Genomic DNA, 25,934 nt, shown 5'->3' with positions numbered 1-25,934 from the left:
TGTTAAACAAATTTCAGATTTTTTCGATCATCACATTGGGGTTTATTGACATCAAAATAGGGAATAAAACTATGAAAAAATTATGTCAATACCTCTTACAGTTTTTCCGTACCTGCGATTTAAATTTTGCGTTTTTCAAGAAAAACTAATTTTTTGTCCATATTTAGGCGAATGAGTCCAATTTCCTTACTGTTATAAATTTTAAGTAAAACCTATTCACAATATTATAGTCCTTGTAATTTTAAATATGTTCTGAAAGTTTTACTAAAATCGGAAAACGATAACCTTTGAATCGTGAAGGTCAAAGGTCAAATTTTTTAATATTTGGAATTTCTAATGAAAAGATAGCGAAATGTTACATATTTTTGGGCCGATTTTCATGAAACTTGAGGCCTAAAAATGTAAATTTTGCTTCGTCCGAAAAATATCGCTCAAATTATGAAATATTTTTGCCCAAAAACTGTTGACTAAATTTTGTATCATACAAATAATAGACCGGTCAAAAATAACAATTACGGTTCTTGATATCATATATATGTTTAGCTCAGTACGAAATGCCACCAAGGAGACAACGCAATATAGGACGCCGTACGCGTCTTACGAGAAGTTTGTACAATCATAGAGTCAGGCAGACTGAAGAAGAGCGTACCCAACGTTTGGACGCAAATCGTGTTACACTATCACAGGTACGAGCAACTATGACTCCAGACTAAAGGTTGCAATCAAGTTCCACTCGCACTTCCGAAGGTAACGTGAGATATAACTTACAACGTCGGAGAAATAGGAATTCAAATACTGCTGTGAACGTTTAGCTTTCAGATACGACTCAGAAGTTGATTACGCGGCAGACCGATCAGTTGTTTTTGGAACAATGAGCATTGCTTGCCAGTATTGTTGTGCCTTAAGGTTTGGTTGCGAACTGCCAGGATTATGCTGTGCAAGTGGAAAAGTCAAATTACCACAATTACAACCGCCACCAGAGCCGTTGGCATCATTGCTTTCTGTCCAAGACCCTCTCTCAAAGCAATTCTTGCAAAATATACAACATTACAATAGTTCGTTTCAGATGACGTCTTTTGGGGCAAATATTAAACAAGAGCGAGGTTTTAATCCGACTTTTAAGGTATATTCATATTTAAATACAAAACACATTACATTCACGAAAATAAAACACAAAATACATAACACACCAACATAAATTATTACTCAAAGCTTTTAGATTTTAAGAGTTTTAAATTTATAGATCCAAGGTCAAATGCATCATCGTGTAGGAGCATTGTTACCGCCGATGAATTCTACCCATAAATTTATTTCCTTGGAAATTCCAATGATGAAATTAATCAGCGATGTTCCATTATCCATGCGATTAAACGAAATTATTTTTTGAGCTGTTATTTTAAATTCTGGACTTCCTCAAGTTTCATTAAAATCGGCCCAAAATATATATCATTTCGCTATCTTTTCATTAGAAATTCCAAATATTGAAAAATTTGATCTTTGACCTTCACGATTTAAAGGTTAACGTTTTCCGATTTTAGTAAAACTTTCAGACCGTATTTAAAATTACCAGGACCATAATATTATGAATAGGTTTTACTTAAAATTTGTAACAGTAAGGAAATTGGGCTCATACGCCAAAATATGGAAAAAAATTAGTTTTTCTTGAAAATCGCAAAATTTAAACCGCAGGTAAGGAAAAACTGTAAGAGGTATTGATATAAATTGTTCATATTTTTATTCCCTATTATGATCTCAATAAATCCCAATGTGATGATCGAAAAATTCTGAAATTTGTTCAACCAAATTTTTAAAAATTTGGAAATGGAGATTCGAAACACGTTAAAAAAATATTTTTTTTGGCCATACCTGCGAATAGGTTAACGGTATCCTACGAAGACAAAAACTCATACACAAGTATATACGGATATATTTTAAATAAAAATTAACTTTTATTTTAATTTTTCTCGAAATATGTTATTTTTTCCCTAAATTTCTTGTTCAAGTGGCCTGAGACACGTTAATGGTCTGGCGAATTTGTAATAACTTTACCATTTTTTAACCAAATTTTGTCATTTATATCTCATTACAACGATAATTACGTACAAATTTCGATTCTTTTGCATTCAATTCCAAAAGTGTTTTTTTTGGTAGCAAAATTTTTACAAAAACTGAAAAATTTGCATTTTTTCCGAATTTTGGCGATAATACAGTTTTTGGGTCATTTTGACCCAAAAGAGATACAGGGTTAATTTCCAAAAATTTTTTTTTAATGTAATATTCATTAATATAAATAAATCTACATATTTCTAGAAAACAATGAAGAAAGTTAACGAGTTTCACCTATTTATTCCATATTAACAGTAAAATTTTGCATATATCTGAACTTTGACCTCGATGCGCGTCCAGAAATCGTTGCCCGATTTGGCTCAAATTTTCAGCACTTAACATTTAGGCCTAGTGTCACAATATTCCACCCGGCACTCTTCAAAATTTTAACAAACATTTTTTTCCATACAACTGATTGTCACTCTAATGTATATGTACACGACTAAATTATATCACAGAACAAACACACATATCACTATCTAGGAACTTTCAAAAGTTTAGGCGTAGGTTAAGTAAGACAATTGAGTAGTGAAAAGGAGGAAGTTGTTGTTAGCTCTTCAAGATTCTCCAAAAAGTGAAAATGAGGCAGTAAAATTTAGTTCTTTGAGGTTTTATAAAATTGTCTCAAACTTAAAAATGAGAAGTGAAAAGGAGGCTTTGGTGTCAGTTCTTAAAGTTTCTTCAAAAAATTAGTCTTATACCCTTCGCCATGAGTGACAAGGGTATATAAGTTTGTAATTTCTACATTCAATATGTCGGGAATTCTTCCGGCTCGGTTGCTATTTAATATCGACAAAATCGGCAAACAAATGGCTGAGAAAATAAGAAAAAAAACCGGGAAAACCTCGATTTTTGGCCTAGTTTTGATCTATATCTGGATTACTAAGTCATTATATAGACAATTGGTCAATTCACAAGGTCTCTTATTAGTCATATTGTCATAATGTCCTAATATATCACGACTCGGCGGCTCGGCTTAACCGACATTTAGGCATTCGGCGCAGGACTCTGCTGGTTGGTTACGATAACACAATAAACATAGCATACAAAGTAGTATTATTTTAGAACATTTTTTGCTTGAAAAGCAATAAAAACCATTGTGAAATATTAGGACATTATGACATGATAAGAGACCTTGTGAATTGATCAAATATGGATATCTAATGATAGATATTTTAAAGTCCATTGCAACGATGTATATAAGTAAGTTGGACCTACAATGGGTGAAAATCGGGAAAAATATTTTTTAACCCGAATTTTCTTTTCATCTAACATTTTTTTTCGTCATAAATTAATTTTTCAAAAAAAAAAAATTTTTAAAAATTAAAAAAAAAGCTTTTTTAAAAAAATTAAAAACAATTTCGAAAAGAAAAAATTTAAAAAAAAACTTTTTTATAAAAAAATGTTGAAAAAAAATTTAAATTTTGTTAAGCTAAAAATATTATATTATTTTTAAGTATAATTTGGTGATGATATCTAAGATTCGGCACAGTCGAATAAAGCTCTCTTACTTGTTAAGAAAAATGAGAAGTGAAAATGAGGCAATATATTAAAAACTTAAATTTTCCGAGTTTTACCAGGAATTTACAACCCATCTCCAGAAAATTTTGAATCACGTGATGCCATTTCATTTTTATATATATATATATAGAATAAGATGTATCAAAATTCACATATTTATTTATATGCAAATAAAATATCTAAATTTGTACTGCATACTTTAGGGGCTTTTTTATTACAGTTGACTGGACTCAAAAAAGCCGGGTATAGCCGTAATTTTTGAATTTTTTTTTGCAAACCATCTCCTGAAATTTTCGAATCGAATAAAAAAAAATCAGCCAAATCGCTTTAGCCGTTCTCACGTAATGACATTACATACATGGACCATTTCATTTTTATATACATATACAGTCAGCGTCTAAAGAAAGTGTACAACTTGTTTTTACATTTAAAACATTTTATTTACATATTAAAAAACAATTTTTTCTCCAGTTCTAGTATATTTAACAAAACATTTAATTGTTCTCTTGCAATATATAAACAAAAAACTAATCTATTTCAACTGCAACAAAAACAGTAACAACAAAACCAAAAATACTCCATTTTTAACGCGTCAGAAAAAAGTGTACACATTTAGAATTGCAATAAGATTTTTCTAGCTACATACAAAAATATATTGTTATTCTTTATTTTTGCCTAGATTATAATATTTTGTGGATCTTGCTGCTAGTCTCATGAGATTTTAAGATAGTAGCTTTTCTTATTTGATCGCGAGAAATTAAAAACCAAAATGGGAAAACAAACTGCAATTGAAACAAGAAAGTAAGTCATAAAATTTAAAAATGAAGGCAAATCGTCACGTGAAATCTCCTCTATAATAGGAAGAAGCCATAATACTGTAAAAAAAATTATAGACAAACAAAAAAATTTAGAATTTTAGAAGATCAGCAACGTGCCGGAACACCAAAACGCCTTAACAACCTTGAAATACGATCGATTGTGAGAGCAGTGAAGAAAGTATTCACAGATTAAATCTAGACCGAATCTGGATCTTCCAACAGGACAACGATCCGAAGCATACTTCTTAACTTGTTAAAGAATGGTTGTTGTATCAAACACCGAAACAACTGGAGCACCTCCCACAGTCACCGAACATTAATCCCATTGAACATCTGTGGGAGCATTTTGACAGACAGATCAGAAAATGAAATATTACCAGCAATGACTCTCTACACGAAATCCTGCAGGAAGAGTGGTTCAAAATCCCAACATAGGTGACATCAAAATTAGTAGAAACAATGCCAAGGAGGCTTGATACTGTTTTAAAACCCAAAATATGTCAAATAAAATACTAAACACGTTTTTTCTTCTAATTTCCCTAAACTGTACACTTTCTTTTGACGCGTTAAAAATGGAGTATTTTTGGTTTTGTTGTTACTGTTTTTGTTGCAGTTGAACTAGTTTAGTTTTTTGTTTATATATTGCAAGAGAACAATTAAATGTTTTGTTAAATATACTAGAACTGGAGAAAAAATAGTTTTTTAATATGTAAATAAAATGTTTTAAATGTAAAAACAAGTTGTACACTTTCTTTCGACGCTGACTGTATAGATAGATTAAAACTAAACTTAAAAAAAACTGGCAATATTAAATTTATAAAATGTAAAAAATAAGTGTTTTGCTGAAAAGAAAAATAAATGCAATTTAAATGAAAACAGTAAATAGTTACAGTTTGCATTTATATACCAAACAATACGGTCGTTTTACTTACCAGTTTCTTCGCATAAAAAGTTTTTTAATTTGCCCACCATTTCAAATTCATAAATTATTTGAATTTAAATTTGCTTAAAAGGAAACCTTAAAAACTATTAAGGTTCAACACCATCGTTTTTAAAGGGTAAAACGTTTTACGAATCCAAAAATAAAAAAAATTTTATTTAAAAATTCGGAAACCGCTATTTGATTCCTGGAAAAAAGCTTCGTAGGGAACTTCTAAAGCTTTTATATTATTTTTAAAAGTATCTCAACAAGAATAACTTTAAAAAAGAACAACAATATGCTAATAGGGACCTCTAGGACCTACATATTTTTTTATCTCAAAGCTGGGATTCCAAAATGGGCAACTATGATGTATTCCAAATCTTTCATATTATTATGTCGACTTTATTGGAGAAATTCCAAAAAATGCGAACATTGGGATTTTCTGTTCGTTTTTTGGGAATTTCGGGATCTGCTTTTCATAAATTGTATAGTATTTAACCCATAGAGAAACATAGTTTCATGTTTTTGCTTTCACACAGTTTTTTCTACTAATACATTCTCACCACTTAGGTTTCTGACAATTGGGTTGGTCTTTGACAGCAGAGTTTCCGCTCTAGGTGTATTCTCTATGATTTAACATTTACATAGAGTGTACCAAAGGAAACAATTTCATTGCGATATGTTAACGAGCAAACATTTTATTGAATATAATATGTTTATGTGTTCTCATATTTCACAACTTTTTAAATTTAAAGTTGAATATTGCAAACATTTTGGATTTCATAGATTTTTAGTCAAAAACCCATATACAAATTTTAGACGCTGGAGAAAATGTGTTTACAAAAGTACAATGTTTATTACATTAATTTAAAAACATGACTTAATTCCTAACTGTGAATAATGATCCTTATACCTAATTTTGAGACAAATTGAGTATATAGTTTATGAATCTGATTCAATTTAAAATGGTGTAGAGCACCTGCAAGTATTAGCTATTGAACACAATAACTTGTATCTTAAACTGTCAAAATCAAACTGGAAACCAAAACTTCATAATATGCTACACCTTGCTATGAGATTTGAATCAATACACATAATTTAAAAAAAAATATTAGTAAAAGCTCTAACAACCAAATTAATATTTTAAAAACAATATAGTAGAATCTAAAATTGAGAAAGGGCCTTAAAAGATATCAAATAATTGTTTAGAAAAATATTGAATTACTAGTACATATTATATCATATCTCTAATATAGGTCAAACATTTTTATAAAAAAGTAAAAATATGTTACATTTTTCTTTTTTTCATTTTTATATTAAAACTTTTCAGATCCGTGCTTGCTCTAATATGAATATATGGTTTTTAAACCGAGAATGGTTGTTCACGTAGGAATGTATGAAGATGATATATCATTATTTGGACTTAAACTAAATTTATTGTATTGTATTGACAAAACGTATAACCATTGTGTTCAAAGACTTTTAACCCACGGATTTGATTCGCATTATCACGCTTTTTGCATTGAATATAAACATAATTATTTAGTTATCGAAGTTAAATCGTTAGAGTGTTACCAAAGAAAATATTATATTTTTAAACTAGTAAGTTTTTATTGTTTTTATTTACAATAATTAATAATTCAAACAATTAAATAATAATAAACAACTTGTTTCTCTTTATTCCAGATTATACAGTACGACTCACGTCGGTCCTTTGTCTGCTTTTACACAGGGCAAGTTTTCTTGCCGCAAGTCTAAGTTTATAGGAGATAGAGGCAATAAGAAAGAAGAGGGGTACACGCTTGCTTGTACTGGCAAGTTTCTTCAATTCTTTTTTTATACCCTATATATAAGTTTGTCATTCCGTTTGTAATTTCCACAATATAATTTTGCGACCATATAAAGTATATATTTGGAACCTTATAGATAGCGAAGTTGATTAAGCCATGTCCGTATGTATTTCTGTATGTTGAAATCAAATTTCCGAAGCCCCCATATAACTTACATACACGATTCATACAGCCTCTATTTTTAACCTATATCTGGACTAAATTTTTGGACTAAATTTCAGGCATTTACATGAATAACCTAATTTGTTCACATATTTTATTCTTTATTTTTGGACTAAATTTCAGCCACTTACATGCAATTTGTGTGATACTTTTAGAACGCCCATGTTTTTTGGCCAAACCCTGTATTTGAACATCAAAATATTTAGCGATCGATCGGTTATGTTAATCTTAATACAAATACCAAATTTCAAAAATTTTTATGAAGAAATAAAGAAGTTATGGATTTTTGGCCGGAATTGACCACCGTGTAATGGGTCAAAATCAGAAAAAATATTTTTTATTTTTTCTTAAAATGACTATATATATGTATTATGAAAAGTTTATGTTTTAAGTAGAGTTTTCAAAAAACCATAGAATTTCAAAACCGAGGTTTCGGTTTTAAAAAATTGAAAACCCATCGGTTTTGAGATAATTTATTAAATATCAAGTGTTATAGAAACAAAATCAGAAAAGCTAATAAATTTAAAATTCAAGAAGATAAAGGAAAATTGGTACATTTTCTTTTAATGGTACTTTTTTAATATATTAAATTCTGAATGAGTTAGAATTCGCAAAAGTTGACTTTAATGGTACATTTCTTTCACATTTTCAATAATAATGGGCCCAGAAATATGAAATTAGGAATTCATGATGATGAGTGAGAATACAAAATGTAGGTGTTTAAATCATATTTGAAATTATATTTGAATTAAATTAAATCATACACATATGAATTGTTATATATCTTAAGAAACCCTATATATGTTAAGTACGGATAAAGTTAACAGATAGAATTGTCATTTTTTTTTAACTTTAACTTCGAATATTGTTTAAGCCTTCGTGGCAAGTTAATAATGAAAAAATAAATCACTTTTTTTTTGAATTCCCATAAGGTGAGCTTCATTATATTTAATAAAATCCCTTTTTATTTCTCAAAACTAAACCTTATTATTTGTTCTCATTACATACAAATATTTTATAATTGATCATTGCTTGAGCAATTATAAACTATATACAAAAGCTTTGTCCATATATGATAGGCAGCTATAACTCATCCAACAACAAAGCTCACACACACTCTATTTTATTCAGTAGGTCTTTATGATACTTTTTTAATTCAAATAATACGTTTCGAATGAGGTAGAATCCACATTACAATGAACCAATAAACGAAACTAGAGGCATGTTATCCTGAATTATTATTAATTCACAAAGGGATACTTAATAGTACTATTTCTTTCTTATAACTGAGGTGTCGAAGCGCACCGGGCCAGCCAGTAAGTACTCCATACTTTTATTGGATATTTTTTTTAATTAAATAAAATACTTGGATGAAAAAGTTTGTTTTTCATTTCTAAATTTTTAATTTTTCTACTGAAAATAGATTAAGAATAAAAACCGAAGAATAATTGTCGGTTTCGGTTTTAGGCCTTGAAAAACCGCGGTTTCGGTTTTAATTAAAACCGAACACGAAACTTTAGTTTTAAGGTTTTCATATAATGAATTTTTGTACCGAGTTGCGATGAAAAATGGAACTTGGAGGCTCGGCCAACCAGTCGCATCGACACTAAAGTCAAATATCGATGGCGCTGAGGTAATTCTTTGTATTTGCTGGTACCGAAAGGCAAACGCAACTGATTCGTTTGAAGCGAGCCCAGAATATGCGGCCAGACATGAAACCGCAATATTCCATAATGACAACGCTCGGCCACATGTTACAATACCTGTTAAAAAGCATTTAGAATGAAGTGGTTGGGAATTTAGTCCAGTCCGTGCACCATTCGACTACTATTTGTTTTGATCGATGCCGAACACTCTCTCTGAGATACGCGTCACTTTATAACAGAGTATCCGATATTGGATTGATTCGTTCTTGGCCTCAAAAGATGAGTAGTTATTATTGATCGGAATCCATAGGTTGCCTGACATATGGAAATAGTTATCAATACTTTGAATAAATTTATATTGTACAAATGTTTTAAAATAAAAGCTAAACACTTAAAAAAATCCCACATTTTTAACTATTTTTATTTTTTAAAATATTTTGACGATATTATACCAAAATTATCTGGCAATAGTGCTTGCATTGTAAAATATTATTCGGAAAAAATTTATAAGTCGTTAATACGTCCTTGATGTTTGAAAATCATTTTTTTTGTTGCCGAGCATGTTCATATATTATCACATACAATTCTCGGTATGTGAAACTGTATAAACAAGGTTAGAACCTATGGCTCACATTATGGAAGCTAAATCATTATTGTATGTTCATAGTCAATATTACTACATACCTACATATGGTTATATTATACAATCATTACTGGAAACCAAACAACATATCTACTCGTAAAAGCATCTCTTTGTTTCTATGGCAATATTACATACTAATAAATAAGTTCTTTGAAGTCCAACACAAAAAGTAATTACATTTTTTACAGCTAGCTTTCTTTTTTTTGTTTTGTTTTATCATTTTTTGTGTAAGTATGCAATAAAAATTTATATCAAATACTACTCTTCCATAGTGTCCATGAAATGTTTCTGATACTCAGTCTCAATGATACAGATTTTATCATTAGATAAATAAACAACATTACGAAATACGATACCAGTTTTGTTGATGTTGTATATTATTATTACGAATTATGCTGTAAACACAAATTGAATAAAAAAAAAAACACAACATATTTTATATAAGAATCGTTTAGTGTCATATGTCAGATTATGCGAATATTTTTCATAGGATCTTATTTGATTTAATAAATAAACTGTGCACGAATTTTTTAATAATCCAGTGCACGGTGGTAAATTCCGGCCAAAAATGTTTTTTTTTTTTTTAATTTTTATAAAATTTTGATGGTAAATTTTTCTTAACACTTCAGTATCATAATTATTTTGGCTATAAAGTAACTATATGGTTATTTATAGAGTTGTAAAGTCAAAGGTTTTTTTCGATACTTTTATAACGTCAATGTTTATTTGGCCAACTCCTATATACAATTTATAATATTTTTTGCGATGGATCAAGTGTGTTTTTCTTAAATGTACAGCAAATTTAAAATTTTACATGAATAACCTAACTTTTTCGATAATTTCAAAACGTCCATGATTGTTTGGCCAAACCTGTATATGTATTCCGAAATTTGTACTACCATTTTTATACCCTTCAGCTTCGTGAGAAGGGTATATATAAGTTTGTCATTCCGTTTGTAATTTCTACATTTTTCATTTCCGACCCTATAAAGTATATATATTCTGGATCCTTATAGATAGCGGAGTCGATTAAGCCATGTCCGTCTGTCTGTCTGTCCGTCTGTCTGTCTGTCTGTCTGTCTGTCTGTCTGTCTGTTGAAATCAATTATCTGAAGGCCCCAGATATCTCCGGGATCCAAATCTTCAACAATTCTGTCAGACATACTTTCGAGAATTTTGCTATTTAAAATCAGCAAAATCCGTCCATAAATAACGGAGATATGAGCAAAAATCCGAGACAACCTCTGAAAATTTCATCAAAAAACACAATGTATTGCATGCTTTGACAAAAAAACAACAAAACGTATGTGTGGATGTGCAAGTTTTGTGTATTTTGTTTTTTTTTGTGTTTTGTTTCTTTTGGCATTGTTGTTGTTTTTTATACAACTAAACGTTTGTTTGGTTGTGTGTTGGTTTTTTTTACAAAAAAGCAACAAAACGTATGCTTGGTTGTGCATGCTTTGCGTATTTTGTTTTTTTGTGTGTTTTGTTTCTTTTGGCGTTGTTGTTGTTTTTTATACAACTAAACGTTTGTTTGGTTGTGTGTTGGTTTTTTTGACAAAAAAGCAACAAATCGTATGTGTGTTTTGTTTCTTTTGGCGTTGTTGTTTTTTATACAATTAAACGTATGTTTGGACGTGTGTTGGTTTCATTGGCTTGCGTATTTTGTTTTTTCTTTTGGTGTTTTGTTTCGTTTGGCGTTGTTGTTGTTTTTTGTGTTCTTGATAAATTTAGGATGCTGTACGCTGAAAGTGGGCAATGTACATACATACATATATACTAATTATAAAAAATAATAATGCATCCACAACAAAGGTGAAGGGTATATAAGATTCGGCATAGCCGAATATAGCACTCTTACTTGTTTAATTTTTTTTTGCTAAAAAGAAAGACCCAAGTTTTTGTTTGAGCTAAAAAAAAAAACTAAAAGTTTTTTTTTCGTTAAATATTAAATAAAATTTAAAATTAAAAAAACAATTCGAAAAATTTTTTTTTACAAAAATTAAAAAAAGCAACTTGGAAAAAAAAAAAATTTTGTTTATTTAAAAATATTTAAAATTTTTATTTTGAAGTATAATTTGGTGAAGGGTATATAAGATTCGGCACAGCCGAATATAGCTCTCTTACTTGTTTTCAATCACTTATGCTACTCTTCATTTTTTAACTAAATTTCAGGCATTTACATGAATAACCTAATTTTTTCGATGCTTTTAAAACGTCCATGATTGTTTGGACAAACCCTGTATATGTAATCCGAAATTTGAATGACCGATTTTTTTCGATCTCATATTTTATTCTTTATTTTTGGAATAAATTTCAGCCGCTTACATGCAATTTTTTGATACTTTTAGAACGTCCATGCTTTTTTGACCAAAACCTGTACTTGAACATCGAAATATTTATCGATCGGTTGGTTATGTTATTCTTAATACAAATACCAAATTGACCACCGTGCAGTGGTGCTAACCGTTTTTCAGTCATATAGTTTTTTCAACTAACCTTGTGGCTCATTGTGATACCCTTAGAAAATTTTCATCGGCCTCCCTAATTTGGATGACTTTGTGATTCCTGTAGTTCCACATACCCGTTACGACATGTGTCTAATCATACAGTACCCAGTAATTATAAGAAGACTGATCGAATTTCTACCAAGGTTCAAAATAGTCCTGGTCGTATCATTTGTCATCGAGGGCCAGAATATTCAGGATATTCTACAAGTCGTGATATTAGACCACCTCAGATCCGGCCCTATCACGGCCAGTTCATCAATCAAAACTGCTTGGAAAACGTATCTTGTTGCAGGTATCGAGTAGTCTGAGAGAAAATTCGTTAGCCCGTTTGTGTTTTTTATTGCCCACCGCTCTTCATCAAACAAGAGATCCATAGGTCAAGGTAGGTCTTATGTAGTAATAGCCATCGAATTCATAGGTGTAGATTCCATAGGAGAAGGGGGGTAAATTTCTGCAGCAACATAAATTCCTTATTGATCTTGTTAATTCATCTTTGGAACTTTAAAAAAGATTATAAAATTCTGCATTAATATTTTTGCAATTAGGACAAGTCTAGTCCAGGGATTTTTGAGGGACAGCTAAAGCATCAGCATCACGTGATTTTAGGCCACAACACCTCAAGTGATAGCACCTAGGATACCATACGATCATATCCACTAATTTGACAGTTTACGTTTGAACATTCCATAATTACTAAAAGGTTGGACAGCACAGGGAATTTAAGAATTGTTTGTATGGCATCGCCAAATGTTTAAGCTGCTAACATTAACATTGACAGCTCTATAATTCGAGTATTCTAGAGCTTTGACCGTTAAAAACAATCTACTCAAATGAATATGGCATGCATTCTTGTACATTATAAAGTGTAATTTAAGTGTGTGTGTGTATATATTTTAAAAAAAAAAAAAAACAAACACAAACTGCGAAGCGATTTGCTTGTCTGCAGGTACACCCATTCTCTGACAGGAATCGAACCCGCAACCGCAAGATTAATAGTCCAGCACACTATCGACTAATTTATCGGGGCACCCAAAAAACACATACAGCCCACTTATGAATAAATTTATTTATCCTTTATCGTTGCATCGCTTCAAGAATACCATAAATAGATCAAATTCTAGAACGAAAAATTAAAATAATAAAGAAATCATTTGGTGAGAATTTTGTCGTCAAATGTGTCGTCGATGATCATGTTATGGTTGTTTCCGCTATACTGTCACCGACGATACTATGGAAGGATACTGTCGCTAATCAGTCGTCAATGACGAGGTTGAAAAAAATTCGTTTACATATTCGTCGATGACAAGTTGAACCACATTGTTACTTATCTGATCGTCAACGACAATATACATTGTAATGTCGCTCATATTGTCGGACACGAAAAAAGTGCCCTTTGTACGAAAAAGTCGTCAGTGACTTGCTCCGGCTGTCGCCAATGATTTATGATTTAACATTGTACTGTACGCATCATCGATGATGTCTTGAAGACTTGGCCAACCGGGAAACATTCCCCGGGAGTTTTTTCCATTGAATTTGAATAGGAAAAATTCCCGGGGAATTTTTATTCATAATTGGGCTGATAGTTAGTATTTAAATAAAGAAAGAAAAGGAGGGATCAACAAACGGTGAACAACCTCATTATATACGAGTATTTAAGTTTACTTCCCTCCATTACATTCACCTTGAACTGCTTCCATATATTTTAGCTGGTAATGCATGTACGAACTTGATTAATTTATTAACAAATATTTAAGAAAAATGTCACGAATACAGGTAATAAAATAAAGTGATGCACTTTTCAAATATTATTCTGAGTTTTCCAACAATTCCACTAGAGAATCTCTAAAATTATGTGACAATATAACTACTCCAATAGAAGAAGAAAAGATTGAGAAGAATTTCTCGGATAGTTATTTAGATTCAAAAAGCATCAATAGTGAGGAAAGTGCAAATAAACATTTTACAATACGTGAACAAATAACGGAATGTTCTGTCAAATCTCGTATAACATAAAAATTTTGTTATTTTAAAAATAATCAGAAATGTTCTTTCAAATTTGCCTAAAGACGGAAGAAGCGTAAAATAAACTCTCAGATCTTGCATTAAAGAAAATATTGAAATTAATTTCCATTTCCAAAAGTTCCGGTTTGCAAGTATGGCCAATTTTAACACAGATATGCTGATTGCTTGAGCTGGATCATTTTAAAATTACTTTTATATTATTTTGGAAGCAAATGAGAAATAAAAAACAGTGCAATTATTGTTTTTTTAAAAATTTATTGAAAAAAGTGGTTTTTTAAGTCGTCCTATATATAGGACATTGGGGTCACAACAACAAAACTAAAACGCGATAATGAAACATTCATGCATATAACAATCAAGCTACTCTTCATAAATATAAATTAGTATTTATTCACTTGTAAATGTACAAAATGTTACTTTCCGTACAAACGAGATATGTCCATAATCACTGAATATGAGCATTATGAAAATATCACAAATTAAAAATTCAATAACTCAAAAATAGTAGCAAAAAATAATGCGATCACACAATCTCCCATGAGGTATTGGTGAGTACTAAGTATGTGAACAAAAAAAATGATATTTTAATAAACGTGACGTATCCTGTAAACAAGAACTACATGTAGTACAGTCGGCATATCTGGGTTAATATAACCAGGAAAAACAAATTACCAGTAATTACAACATTTACCGGCAACTACATACGTCAATTAAAACATCAAATTTAGAACATCGACTGTACCGACAACATCAAAGCAATTTGAAGCAGAATTAAATTTATGACTTTCAAATTTACAATAACAACATTAACTACAAAAACATCCAGCCCAATTATGAATAAAAAATTCCGCGGGAGTTTATTTCCGGGAGTTTTTTCCCATTGAATTTGAATAGGAAAAATGAGAAAAGGGGAATTTTTATTCATTGATTGGGCTGATCAAGTGTATCAGCAACAACTTTACATACGAGATCAAAATTTACCAATATCAACTTTACATACCACAACAATAACGTTTACCAGCAACACTTCAAATTTACCAGCAAACAAATCTATCTTCATCTACATTAAAGTCACCAGTCATAACAACTCAAAATAAAAATAGATAAGTATCGATATATAGAAAAATAGTATTTATATTTACGTTTTCTTTAACTTGAATTAATATTCTAATAAGAATAATTGGCAATTTTATGAAAGCTTAAATAACTTTCACGGTGATCGCAAATATTAGGGAAGTCGGAATATTTATAATTATATACTCCTATGAGAATTCAACATGATTATAAACTTTAAATTTTTATTAATTTTCCGGATAGGGAATACATAAATCTAATAATTTAAGATATAGTATATCAGCTATACCAGTTAATTAGAATTTTTAGTTTCTGATTTGGCCTAATCGAAAGAAAATTGACACAATTGTTGTCAAAGCCCATAAGCTTTTAGTTGTTAACCTAGCCACTCTACGAACAACAACAAAAGAATAACGTTATTTTAGAGTTGATTTAGTTATTGTGGACCCAAATGTAGTGAATATAAACAACTGAAAGGTTGACAGGCTCATATCAGGAAATAGATGAAAGTGTTGAATTATTGAATACCCTAAGAGTTATCTTAGTATTGGTGTAGTTTTACGCAATGTTATTTAAGTTTTTTTTAAGAATATTCTTAAGACTGAATTTGAATATAATCATGAAATTGTAAACAGATTATTTGTGATGAAGAGATAGAGTGAGAAAACAGAAGGTAGGTATTTGGAAGTGAAATGTCTGACAAGGGGTAATACCGGTAGAAGGCAAACATGTACACCAAATGGACGAACGTTGCTTGATAGCAATATGTGGGAGGGACGCCAAGCAGATAGCTAATACCTAATATCTACGGTGAGTGTAGTAAGTAATAGAATCGTAAGAATACGAGCCCTGTCTTTTATATTTTATTTTTTTGTATTGTCGGTAGCATTTACACAACTTAAAAGTGTTCATAACCCATATGTATATGTGCAACGAACACCCGCCCAAGTCCGCTGAGTCACAGCCACACGAAACGACAAGCTGCCGGTGTAGCATATGTCATATGATGACAACCTTAAGGTTGGATCGATACAATCCATAAAATAATAGATTTCGCTGAGAAAATCAAAGAGTTCTTTCTGTACGCGAATGGCAGATTAAAGATGGTAAAAATAAAATAACACCTAATAAGAGACTTTAATTACAGTAAGGCCCATTATTACACCTTGACAATAGTTAAAGTTATGATGTTATCGGACAGATAAGTATTTGGTTATTATAAGCACTGATGTTACATATAATTGGAAAAGATTAAATTTAGATTACGATTGAGGGTAACATATAGATGACACGTAATTATCAAAAACTTAACTCTTGCATCAACAAAATACATGTTATACCATGTTCTGACGATCAGTTGAATTACTTAATTCACGATCTGAATTACTATTGCGAAACAACCCGTTCTCACGACAGATTCGTAATTCAATTTGACATTTATTTCTTCTTCTTGTTTTATTTTTGTTTACTTGTTTTCTTTTGATTGTTCTGATTTTTTGGTGCGAATTTTAAATTTGTGTTTTGGCAATGGAGAAAAAAGGTAAAAAAAAATATAAAATTGTAATAGCAATTAACAAAATAAATAATTTAATTATTATTTTCATTATTAGAAAAAAGAAAAAGTGCTAGCAAGTGGGACCAGTGCAGCGAGCGCGCGTTAATAGAGGTATGGGCCGGAAAGATGGTTGAGTTGCGTGGCGTCCGAAAAAATAGTCACATTTTGCTGGAAATGGTGGCAGAACTTGACCTGCAAGGATACAAATATACGGTCCCTGAACTTAAAAAGTGAATTAATTTTAATTAGATTTTTAATTATTTTTAAATAATTTATTTAATACAAATATGTTTATATGAAATTATTTTTTTTCTTCGTTTTGTTTTGGTACTTTTGTTTTGACAGCCGACATTGACAAAACACTCGTTAAAAATTAGAGATGAGACTGATTTGTTCGTAATTCGTAAGATAATTCAAACTGAATTACGTACGAACAAGGTAATTCGCACTTGAAATTTTGTATGGCGAATCATGTAATTCAGTTCGTAATTGGGGGTTGAATGACGAATGAGAGCGTGAATGACGAATAATGCCGTCGTGAGAACGGGGTATTAGTCAATGTATTTTCTGGCATAAATTATGCATTTATTCTGCTACATAAAAGAAAATTGCATAAATGGTAATGATTTTGTTCTATTGTGATCGTTAAAAATGCAACACATTATGAGGGTATGGGTAACATTTAATAAATGGTACACAATATATAGGCAACATTTTGTGTCAGAAAAGAAAACACCATATGTTGTTATTCTATCAGTCATATGATTTTTGTTTGACAAAACGCAGTGTCACGTCTCTATGGTTTTTATTGAGAGTAATATTTTGGAATTGACAAAATCATTAAATTTTCAGAAATAATTTATTTGTTATTCTGAAATAAGATTAAACTTAAATCGTTTATTAATAAAAGAAATCTTCAAATTAATTGCTTATTAAATTCATTACTTATTTCACACATGTAGGTAATGAGCAGGTGTTTTTTCATCCATGTATCTTATTACCAATTGTATAGCTATTTCTTCTATCTTTCAAAATATAAATTTTTGACATTTTTTTCCTAAATCAAAAACTTTTATGACTTTTTTCATAAGTTAGGTTCTTGACAATTACGTCTTTATGTTACCCTATTAGGGTTGCCAGACGGCCTGGATTGTCCAGTTTTTTGTGTCTTATCAAGTTTCCAGCTAAAATACAATTTGTCCAGTTAAAAAATAATTTCTTTCATTTGGAAAAATATTTGTTTACTAATTAATATATTGTACAGAAAAAATTTGTATAGTTATACAATTGTGATTGCAAATGTATAGCCAGCAGCCGACCGATTAATATATTCATGGCAAGTAGTAAACGCTCCAAAACGCTTGTCGAAAAGTTACTTGGGAATTTGTTGTACTGACGATGAAGAATATCAGCCCAAAAAATTTAAAAATATCAGCCCCAAAAATTTAAAAAAACAAAACATTTGAAAAATTGCATGTTTTGAGTTACAAAACATTTATTTTGAAAGATATCCCACTCGCATTCCACTAAGCGACCAAATAGGTCTGAAAGGAAAATATCCAAGCTTTCTTTTGAGCAAAAAAAAAATTATAATAAAAAAGGGTCCATTTTGAAAAAAAAGTCAACAAAGTTTTTGATTTTGCAAAAAAAGTCAAAAATTGCATGTTTTGAGTTACAAAACATTTTTTTTGATAGATATCAAACTCGCATCCCACTAAGCAACCAAATAGGTTTTCAAGGAAAATATCTAAGCTTTATTTTAAAAACAAAAAAAGCCGATTTTGAAAAAAGGCTAAAAAAAAGTTTTTGATTTCGGAAAAAAATATTAAAAATTTTTTATTTTTTTTTTAAATATTTTTTTTTCGAAAGAATGAAGAAATAGCTATCTAAAGTTTAGATTCTAAACTATTTGGAACACATTTTGCTAAGAACAATAGGTAATAAGTTACATGGATGAGAAAAATCATATGTTTGGCCAAAATGTCAAATTTTGACCCCCTCTAACTCAGAGACTTCTGGACCGATCTTGTTGAAAAACTGTGTCTAAATTACTATTTAATAGGTCTAACCTTGGTGTAAATTTCATCCCGATCGGAAGACATCGATTTTAAAAGTTGGTTCACTTGACGTGAAATCCCCCATATATATTCGATTAACATTAAATTTGACTTCATTATATTTATAAATTTCATAATTTTTCATTATAAAAAATTAATTAATAAAATTAATATAAAAAAGGCGTAACTCGATTTTTTGTTACTTTACTGGAGAAGGAAAAAACTTAATAAAATCCACAAGAGACTTCACATTTTATTTCTCATTTAAAATGTATTTTATTTATTTATTTATTTATTTAATAGAAAAACATTTTTTACATACTAGATAACAATATTGCACAGATTTGGCATAGCCTTATATCTAAAGTATTATAATGGTATTTAGAGGAGATATCTTCGTTTATATAATCAATAACAATCTGAAGGAAAACTATTAACAAAAACCTTATTTTTATTTCAATGAAGTTATTTAATGTACCCTTTTTACATTGATTTTTAAAAAAAAAAATTAGTTACGCCTTTTTATATTAAGCCTTGATTTCTCCAAATTTTTATTGGTTTATGATTTTTAGATACAAAATGAGATTTTATTTGAATTAATATTTACCACTATTTTCTGATATTTTAGTTTTTGATGATTAATATTTGAAATTGTCCACATGATCATAAATGTACAATATCCCTAATTGGTTTAGAGTCATGTTAGATTACTAATGTTCATTTAAAAATATTCACCCCTATCGTGAAAAACATGTGAAATTTATGTTCCCATGAAATATTTATTTCCCTCGAAGGGAAAATTGCTATCGTGATATTCCCCTAAACTTTTCATTCACAATAGTTGATTTTGTTCGTAGCAGCTGTTTATTGTTTACAAAATTTCATCTAAAAATTTCACAACATGGGGAATTTTTTCACGTGAACAAAGTTTATGAACGAAAAATGGGAAATGGGAACATATTTCATGTGAAGTATTGATTCGCGATAGGGGTGATTATTAAAGCAGTATAAATCGTAATATCAAATTATTCATATTTTGAAAAACAATTATGTTATAAAATAAAAAATTAAGAATCAATTTAAGAAATTACATAGACGTATTTGGTATTTTTTATTTATTTATCTGATTTACGGCGATTCTCACAATGTACGATTAAAAGTTAACGTGAACTTTAACCGCAAGTTAGGCTAATTTGAATTTCACAATGTAAGATTAATTCTTAATTGAAACTATTTAACAACAAAGTTTCTGTTAAATATAACCGAACAAATTTCGCCGGTTAGCATCTTAATTGTAAGAAATATAATAAAAGAACATGGAAAAACATTTATATTTTTGTAATATTTATAATTTTTAAAAGTGTAAAGCGAAGAAAAGTAAATTTTGCACGAGGTGATCCATATACCACCCGGATATTGCACTTACAAACCAAACAACAAATGTGCACTTTTGCTTGTTGGTTTTCAGTAATTGTTGTTCAGTTTGTTCTGTAAATTTTATAGTTAGGTACATTCATATTTTTGAGTTTTATACGTTTTTTTATTATACCACTAAGAAAACACAAACTATTATTTTTTATGCCGTCTTTTAGACAATTTTTTATATTTCAATCTTTCATTACACTATTTTTCGTAAACAAATGTATGCATTATTGCCATACTTTCTACTGAATGCTTTGGTTAAGTAATCAAATGATGGTGAAACGTAAATCGGTAATCGTTGGTTAAATGGTCCCCGTTAAACAAACCTACAGTTAGTTAATTTTCCGGTTAAAATGAAATAATCGTACATTGTGAAAATGGCCGTTAATAACAACTTACATTTGAGCATTTAAGCTAAGGTGATATAAAATCGCAAATATTTGTGTTTTTGGTAACTTTTTGGTCTGTTATCCTAAAAAAACGAAATTTGTGTTGCAGCTTTATGCAATTACACATGCATTTGCAGATAAAAAGGGACATTTTGTTGTTCTTTAAAACTAAGTCAGTAATCGACTTAAAATTTTAAATATAGATATTTTTAAGTACAAACATTCACTAACAATTTAAAGGTGAAAGGGTACAAATAAATAGTTTGGTAGTTTTTTATATTTTGTTCTGAAGTTTCAAAATTTATGTTATAGTTTTCTGAATGAAAACAATTATTATTATTAGAAAAGTACTTTTTCGATAGTCGACATTTGAGGTGCAAAAATGGTAGTTTATTTTTTTTTATTAGTAATATACAGGCTTAAATTTTTAAGTATAGATTTATATTTGGGATCAAAAGTCCTATAATTTAACTTACGTTTGGAAATTTAATATTAATATTAAATTTAATATTAAGACCGAAGATAATAATTTAATTGTTTTGCAATTACGTTGGGGTTTTAAGTTTGTTTGAAAAATATATTGCAACTTTGAGAACTGCATACCATTTTTTGCAACTTTGGGAACAGTGTACCATTTTTTGCAACCTAGTAAAAAAATAACAGTTCCAAATAAAACAAATTAAAATATTGGCAAGAAGAAAGTGTACAGTTTTAAGAATTTTTTAAATATTAAAAATACAAATAAAATGAAAACCGTTTCAAGTTATTTTAGTGGCACAGACATAAGTGGCAAAGTGTTGTTAAAGCCAAAATTGAAGTTAATAAATTTGAAATTGTAAGAGCCTACATAGGGCTTGTAAAACGGATTACCATTTGATATACTAAATAGCACAAACATGAAAAACTTGTTAAAACCTATTTGCAGTGCATTTAATAAAGATGAACAATTATTCACTATAAATTCTTTACATTAAAATAAAACCATATTTATTTATTTAATGAAGAAATGTTTGCTAAAACAGAAAAATACACATTTACCCCTCCAAAAAAAAGACATTGCGGCTTTATATTTTTTAGAACATGTTTTTGCAATCCCAAGAACAATTCGGTGGGCCGATCGAAATTCGCAAATTATTTTTTTTGCTCACTTTAATGTAAATTTATGACATTTTTTTATTCCACCATACTGGTATCTACATATGTACTAAATATGTAAATGATATTTAAGTTTTTAATGAAAATAAAGCATTTAATTTTATTAATAAATTCAATATAAAATATAATAAAAAAATATCAATAACTTTTTATTCTAAATTTATTAATTAATAATATTATTAAATTTATTTTTTAATAAGAAGTATTTTTAATTAAGATATAATAAATATAAGAATTTCCTATTTATTTCTATTAACAATAATAACATTTAAATTTCCTCTGTGATATGTAAACACAAAAACCAAAAAATCATACAATTCAACCTAGCTTCATATAGTGTGTGTTGTTGTGCACACATTTTAAACAACCAGCCAAACTAGCCAGTTGTACTATTCAGTCGAGCTAGCAGTTTTTGTTACGCTACGTAGTACGAAAAACAAAACTCGAAACGAATTGTTGAAATTGAAGACTTAAACTTTTTTCAGTTCAGTCGTTACATGAGACTATTTATTTTGGTGCTGAATATTAAACCCTGCTTAAAAGACTTTACTTTCATGGATTATAGTAGAACACCAGCTGAGAACTTTTCCAATCGAATTAAGATTTTAAAAGTTATAGTCAAAGAAAAAAAAAGGTATTCCACATTACCCGAACTTACTCTATGTAATAAAAATCTCAATATCCTATCGAGTACTTTCTTAGAAAAATTATGTTAAAATTCAACATCAATTTACTCAGAATGCATTTTTGGCACATAGAACATCTAAACCACTGAACGATGATATGCTTGATATCTTCATTTGTTGATATGCGACCAGGTTTTCTTGAGAGGGTTAGGCGATAACTTCTGTAATCTTTATTACGAGAATCCTCCGACAACATGCCAAGTGGCAATATTGCTGCTAAAACAATTTTACTCCCATGAATTAGAACTGTGTGTTGCCTAAAATATAGTATAAATTCAACTAAGCGCAAGGGTAGAATGGCATTTACAAAGTTATTTAGTAAATATGCCTAAAATTTTAGTTGATTTCCTTGTTCGAAAAATCAACAAAACATTTTTGTTAAACTAGCTTATAAACTTTTCAAAATTATAAATGATAGCAAAGCTAATTTATACTTTTATTTTTTGTAAATTATCTATGTAATAAAATATCTGTTTAGTTAAATTAACTATTTTTCTATGCTTCAGCATGCTGTAGTACTAATACATAACAATAAAATTTATTTTTTATTTAATTTACCTTTATTAAATATTAAAAAGGTTACATTAATGTTAAGATCTTATAAAAATACTTAATGGAGTAAAATGTTACAAAATAAATTGATGTGGGAAACAATTACTATCCATCCCTATGAATGGGAATGTTACTATGTGGAATGTCCATCTCTATCTCTTGTTCTGTTCCAGTACTAGTCAGATTTGCAGGTTTTGTTTTAGTATTAATATACTTAACAACTAATTGTTTACAGCATCACTAATTTTTGATTGAAACCTGAAAATCTGACTTACACTGGAACAGGTCAAGAGATAGATATGGACATTCCACATAGTACTATTCACAGGCATAGGGTTGGATAGCAATTATTATCTAAATAATGGAAATAAATAATTAGAAAAACAGTGGTGATTTATAGCGATGTTGAAGAAAATGGTAAGAGGAAACAACATAGAAGTTACAAAACTTGCATTGATTTAAATTGTGGTTTGCAGTGACCAGTAAGATAAATATTCGACAACATAGTATGGAGACTTTTCTTCAGGAATTCTCTGTAAAAATAAAATTTATGTCAGAAAGTTAATATCTTAATGTAAATATATATTTATGTAATTAATTACCTTTACAAATCTTCAAAAACAGCTTTAATATATTGAATTTTGCTGAAAATATATAATTAATATAAATTTCATTATTAAATATAATTTGTACAAACCTTTTTCTGCACATATATTTTCAAAATGACAATAAGTTGAAAAAACATGCACACACAAATATTCGAAGAAGATACCTAACAACAATAGTATAATTAACATAGTTTTTAGTTAAAATATATTGTATAAATTAACTATTGGCATAGGTAATATAACTTATTTATTTAGTTTCATATAAAAATAATTTAACTATGCCAGCTAAGGTAATATTACCTCGAATATTTTTTTGTGTATAGTACCAGCTGTACAGTTGTATATATCATTCTGCAGTGTTCAAACAATAAACATTAATTTTTTTTGCATCTATGTTGGAGTAGCTATTTATAACCGTTTAATTGTACTAAAGCGATGAATTTAATTTTCATCAACACCAAGAACATCTGCCGTTATGAAAGGATTTGCAAAAGAAACGTCTAGAAGTATTGCCATCGCTCGTTGAGCCCATTCCTTGTTTAACCATATCAACATTTATTCATAGAACCACTTTAAAATTTATTTGTATTTCCGCTTCTGATTATTCCCTTTCATGTTTTGTATCTTTTGTTACTCTCCACTTAGAAAAACTTTTGCTGTATGCAATATGCACTCCATAAATTTTATCCTCGCATGTAAATGGGGAATTCCAAATTGAAGCCCTTCCTCCGAAACTGGTTTTGTCCTTAATACTTCCAAATTGTTCATTTCGCTAGGCTTAGCTTGACATATAAAACATACAATTTAGAAATTAGTTGTAGTTGATTTGGAAGAACCTCTGTCAAAGCTTTCGTTTTCGCCTTCAATATTCTGGATACAGTATGATCGAGTAAATCTTGCATACTGACTTTACTATAGTTCTCCTGTAAGTACTTCCAAATTTTTAGGATAGCATTCCTTTTTAACACCAAGAATTTGATGATATGGGGGGGTAAAATATCGCATCCAATTGCTTTAGCACTCCATCTTAATATTTGTTACTGATTTTTATATAAACAAACATCAATAATGAGGCTTAGTGCTTTTTCTGGACTAAACATTTTTGAAAATTATTCATCCTTATTAATTTTTACAGCTGATGAAATAAGTTTTGCCGAATTACTATCACATAATTGCTGTACTTTACTCCTCATTTTAGCACGAGATTGGCAAAGTTCAAAAGCTTTAGAAGGGCGACCTTCATGACTTCATGAGAACACATTGGTTCTTCATATTCTGGAAGATCTTCACCAACACAATACATATTTTCCAACCAATGGTGATTCAGCATACCCATTATCAGGAACATTACAGAAGTAATGCGCGACAGCTTAACAAAAACGCTATCAATTGACGTCATAGCAATTATCGGGTTAGAGTGGAGCACTGCTTTGGAGCCTTAAAAGAAAGATTTGGGAGCCTTATAGAACTTAGAATGCGTCTTGCCAACAAAGCTAATCATAAATTGTGTTGCAACTTCATAACATTTTAATAAATGATTGCTCAAGTTCAAATGAAAAAAATTTATTTCAAGCAACCGTTGCAGAAGATTCTAGTGATTCTAATAATTCTGGTAAAATGAAAAGACAAGCCATATACATATGTATGTATTCATTAATGGTCGTTTAACTGAATATATTTATTAAAACATGTACATATTTGTATTTCTTTTCTATTTGCAAAATTTTTAATTTTTCATTAAATTACATTTCGCGGATTACTTTTTCCTGTTCATGCCTCTCTTTTTCCCATTCCAATTTAATTCTAAACATTTCGGTTCTCTCTGCTTGGATGACAGCAAGGTGAGCTGCTGATGACTTTGGAGCAATTTTTTTTTAATTTCTCATCAAATTCTTTGTCTTTTTAGGAACACTTTGCGTAAAATTATTTGATTCTGGCGTTGATAAAGATTTTGTCAGCTGCTGGAATGTCTGAGAAATTAGCTGGAGACGAATTGCTGGTCTCTTCATCTACGTCGTAAGTAGGATAAGCTTTATAAACAGTGAATGAGGATTTTAGAATTGATTCGGTAAAGGAGTCGTTTATTTCAATTATCCACTATCAGCAACCACAAATTCACCTGCTTATAGTAGGGATACATTTGTAGAACTTTGCCTTTGTCTAACAAATATAAAATCACTTTTTTTATATTTCATGAAAATTCACTTGCCTACAACGCTCGAAGTTCCAGCATTTG

At 29.6% G+C, this 25,934-nt stretch overlaps 1 protein-coding gene across 1 annotated transcript in view; it reads left to right on the top strand.

Moving 5' to 3' along the window:
* The first annotated feature begins 554 nt into the window (after positions 1 to 554).
* Positions 555 to 25,934, top strand: part of LOC135955529 (putative nuclease HARBI1) — a 36,458-nt gene continuing 11,078 nt past the window's right edge. Inside the window, exon 1 of the mRNA XM_065505878.1 lies at positions 555 to 686. Coding sequence (XP_065361950.1) covers positions 555 to 686 — 132 coding nt within the window. The remainder of the gene's footprint in view (positions 687 to 25,934) is intronic.

This window comes from Calliphora vicina, chromosome 3 (assembly GCF_958450345.1).
Source record: "Calliphora vicina chromosome 3, idCalVici1.1, whole genome shotgun sequence".
Taxonomy (NCBI): Eukaryota; Metazoa; Arthropoda; class Insecta; order Diptera; family Calliphoridae; genus Calliphora; species Calliphora vicina.
This window is presented reverse-complemented; position numbering and strand designations above follow the sequence as displayed.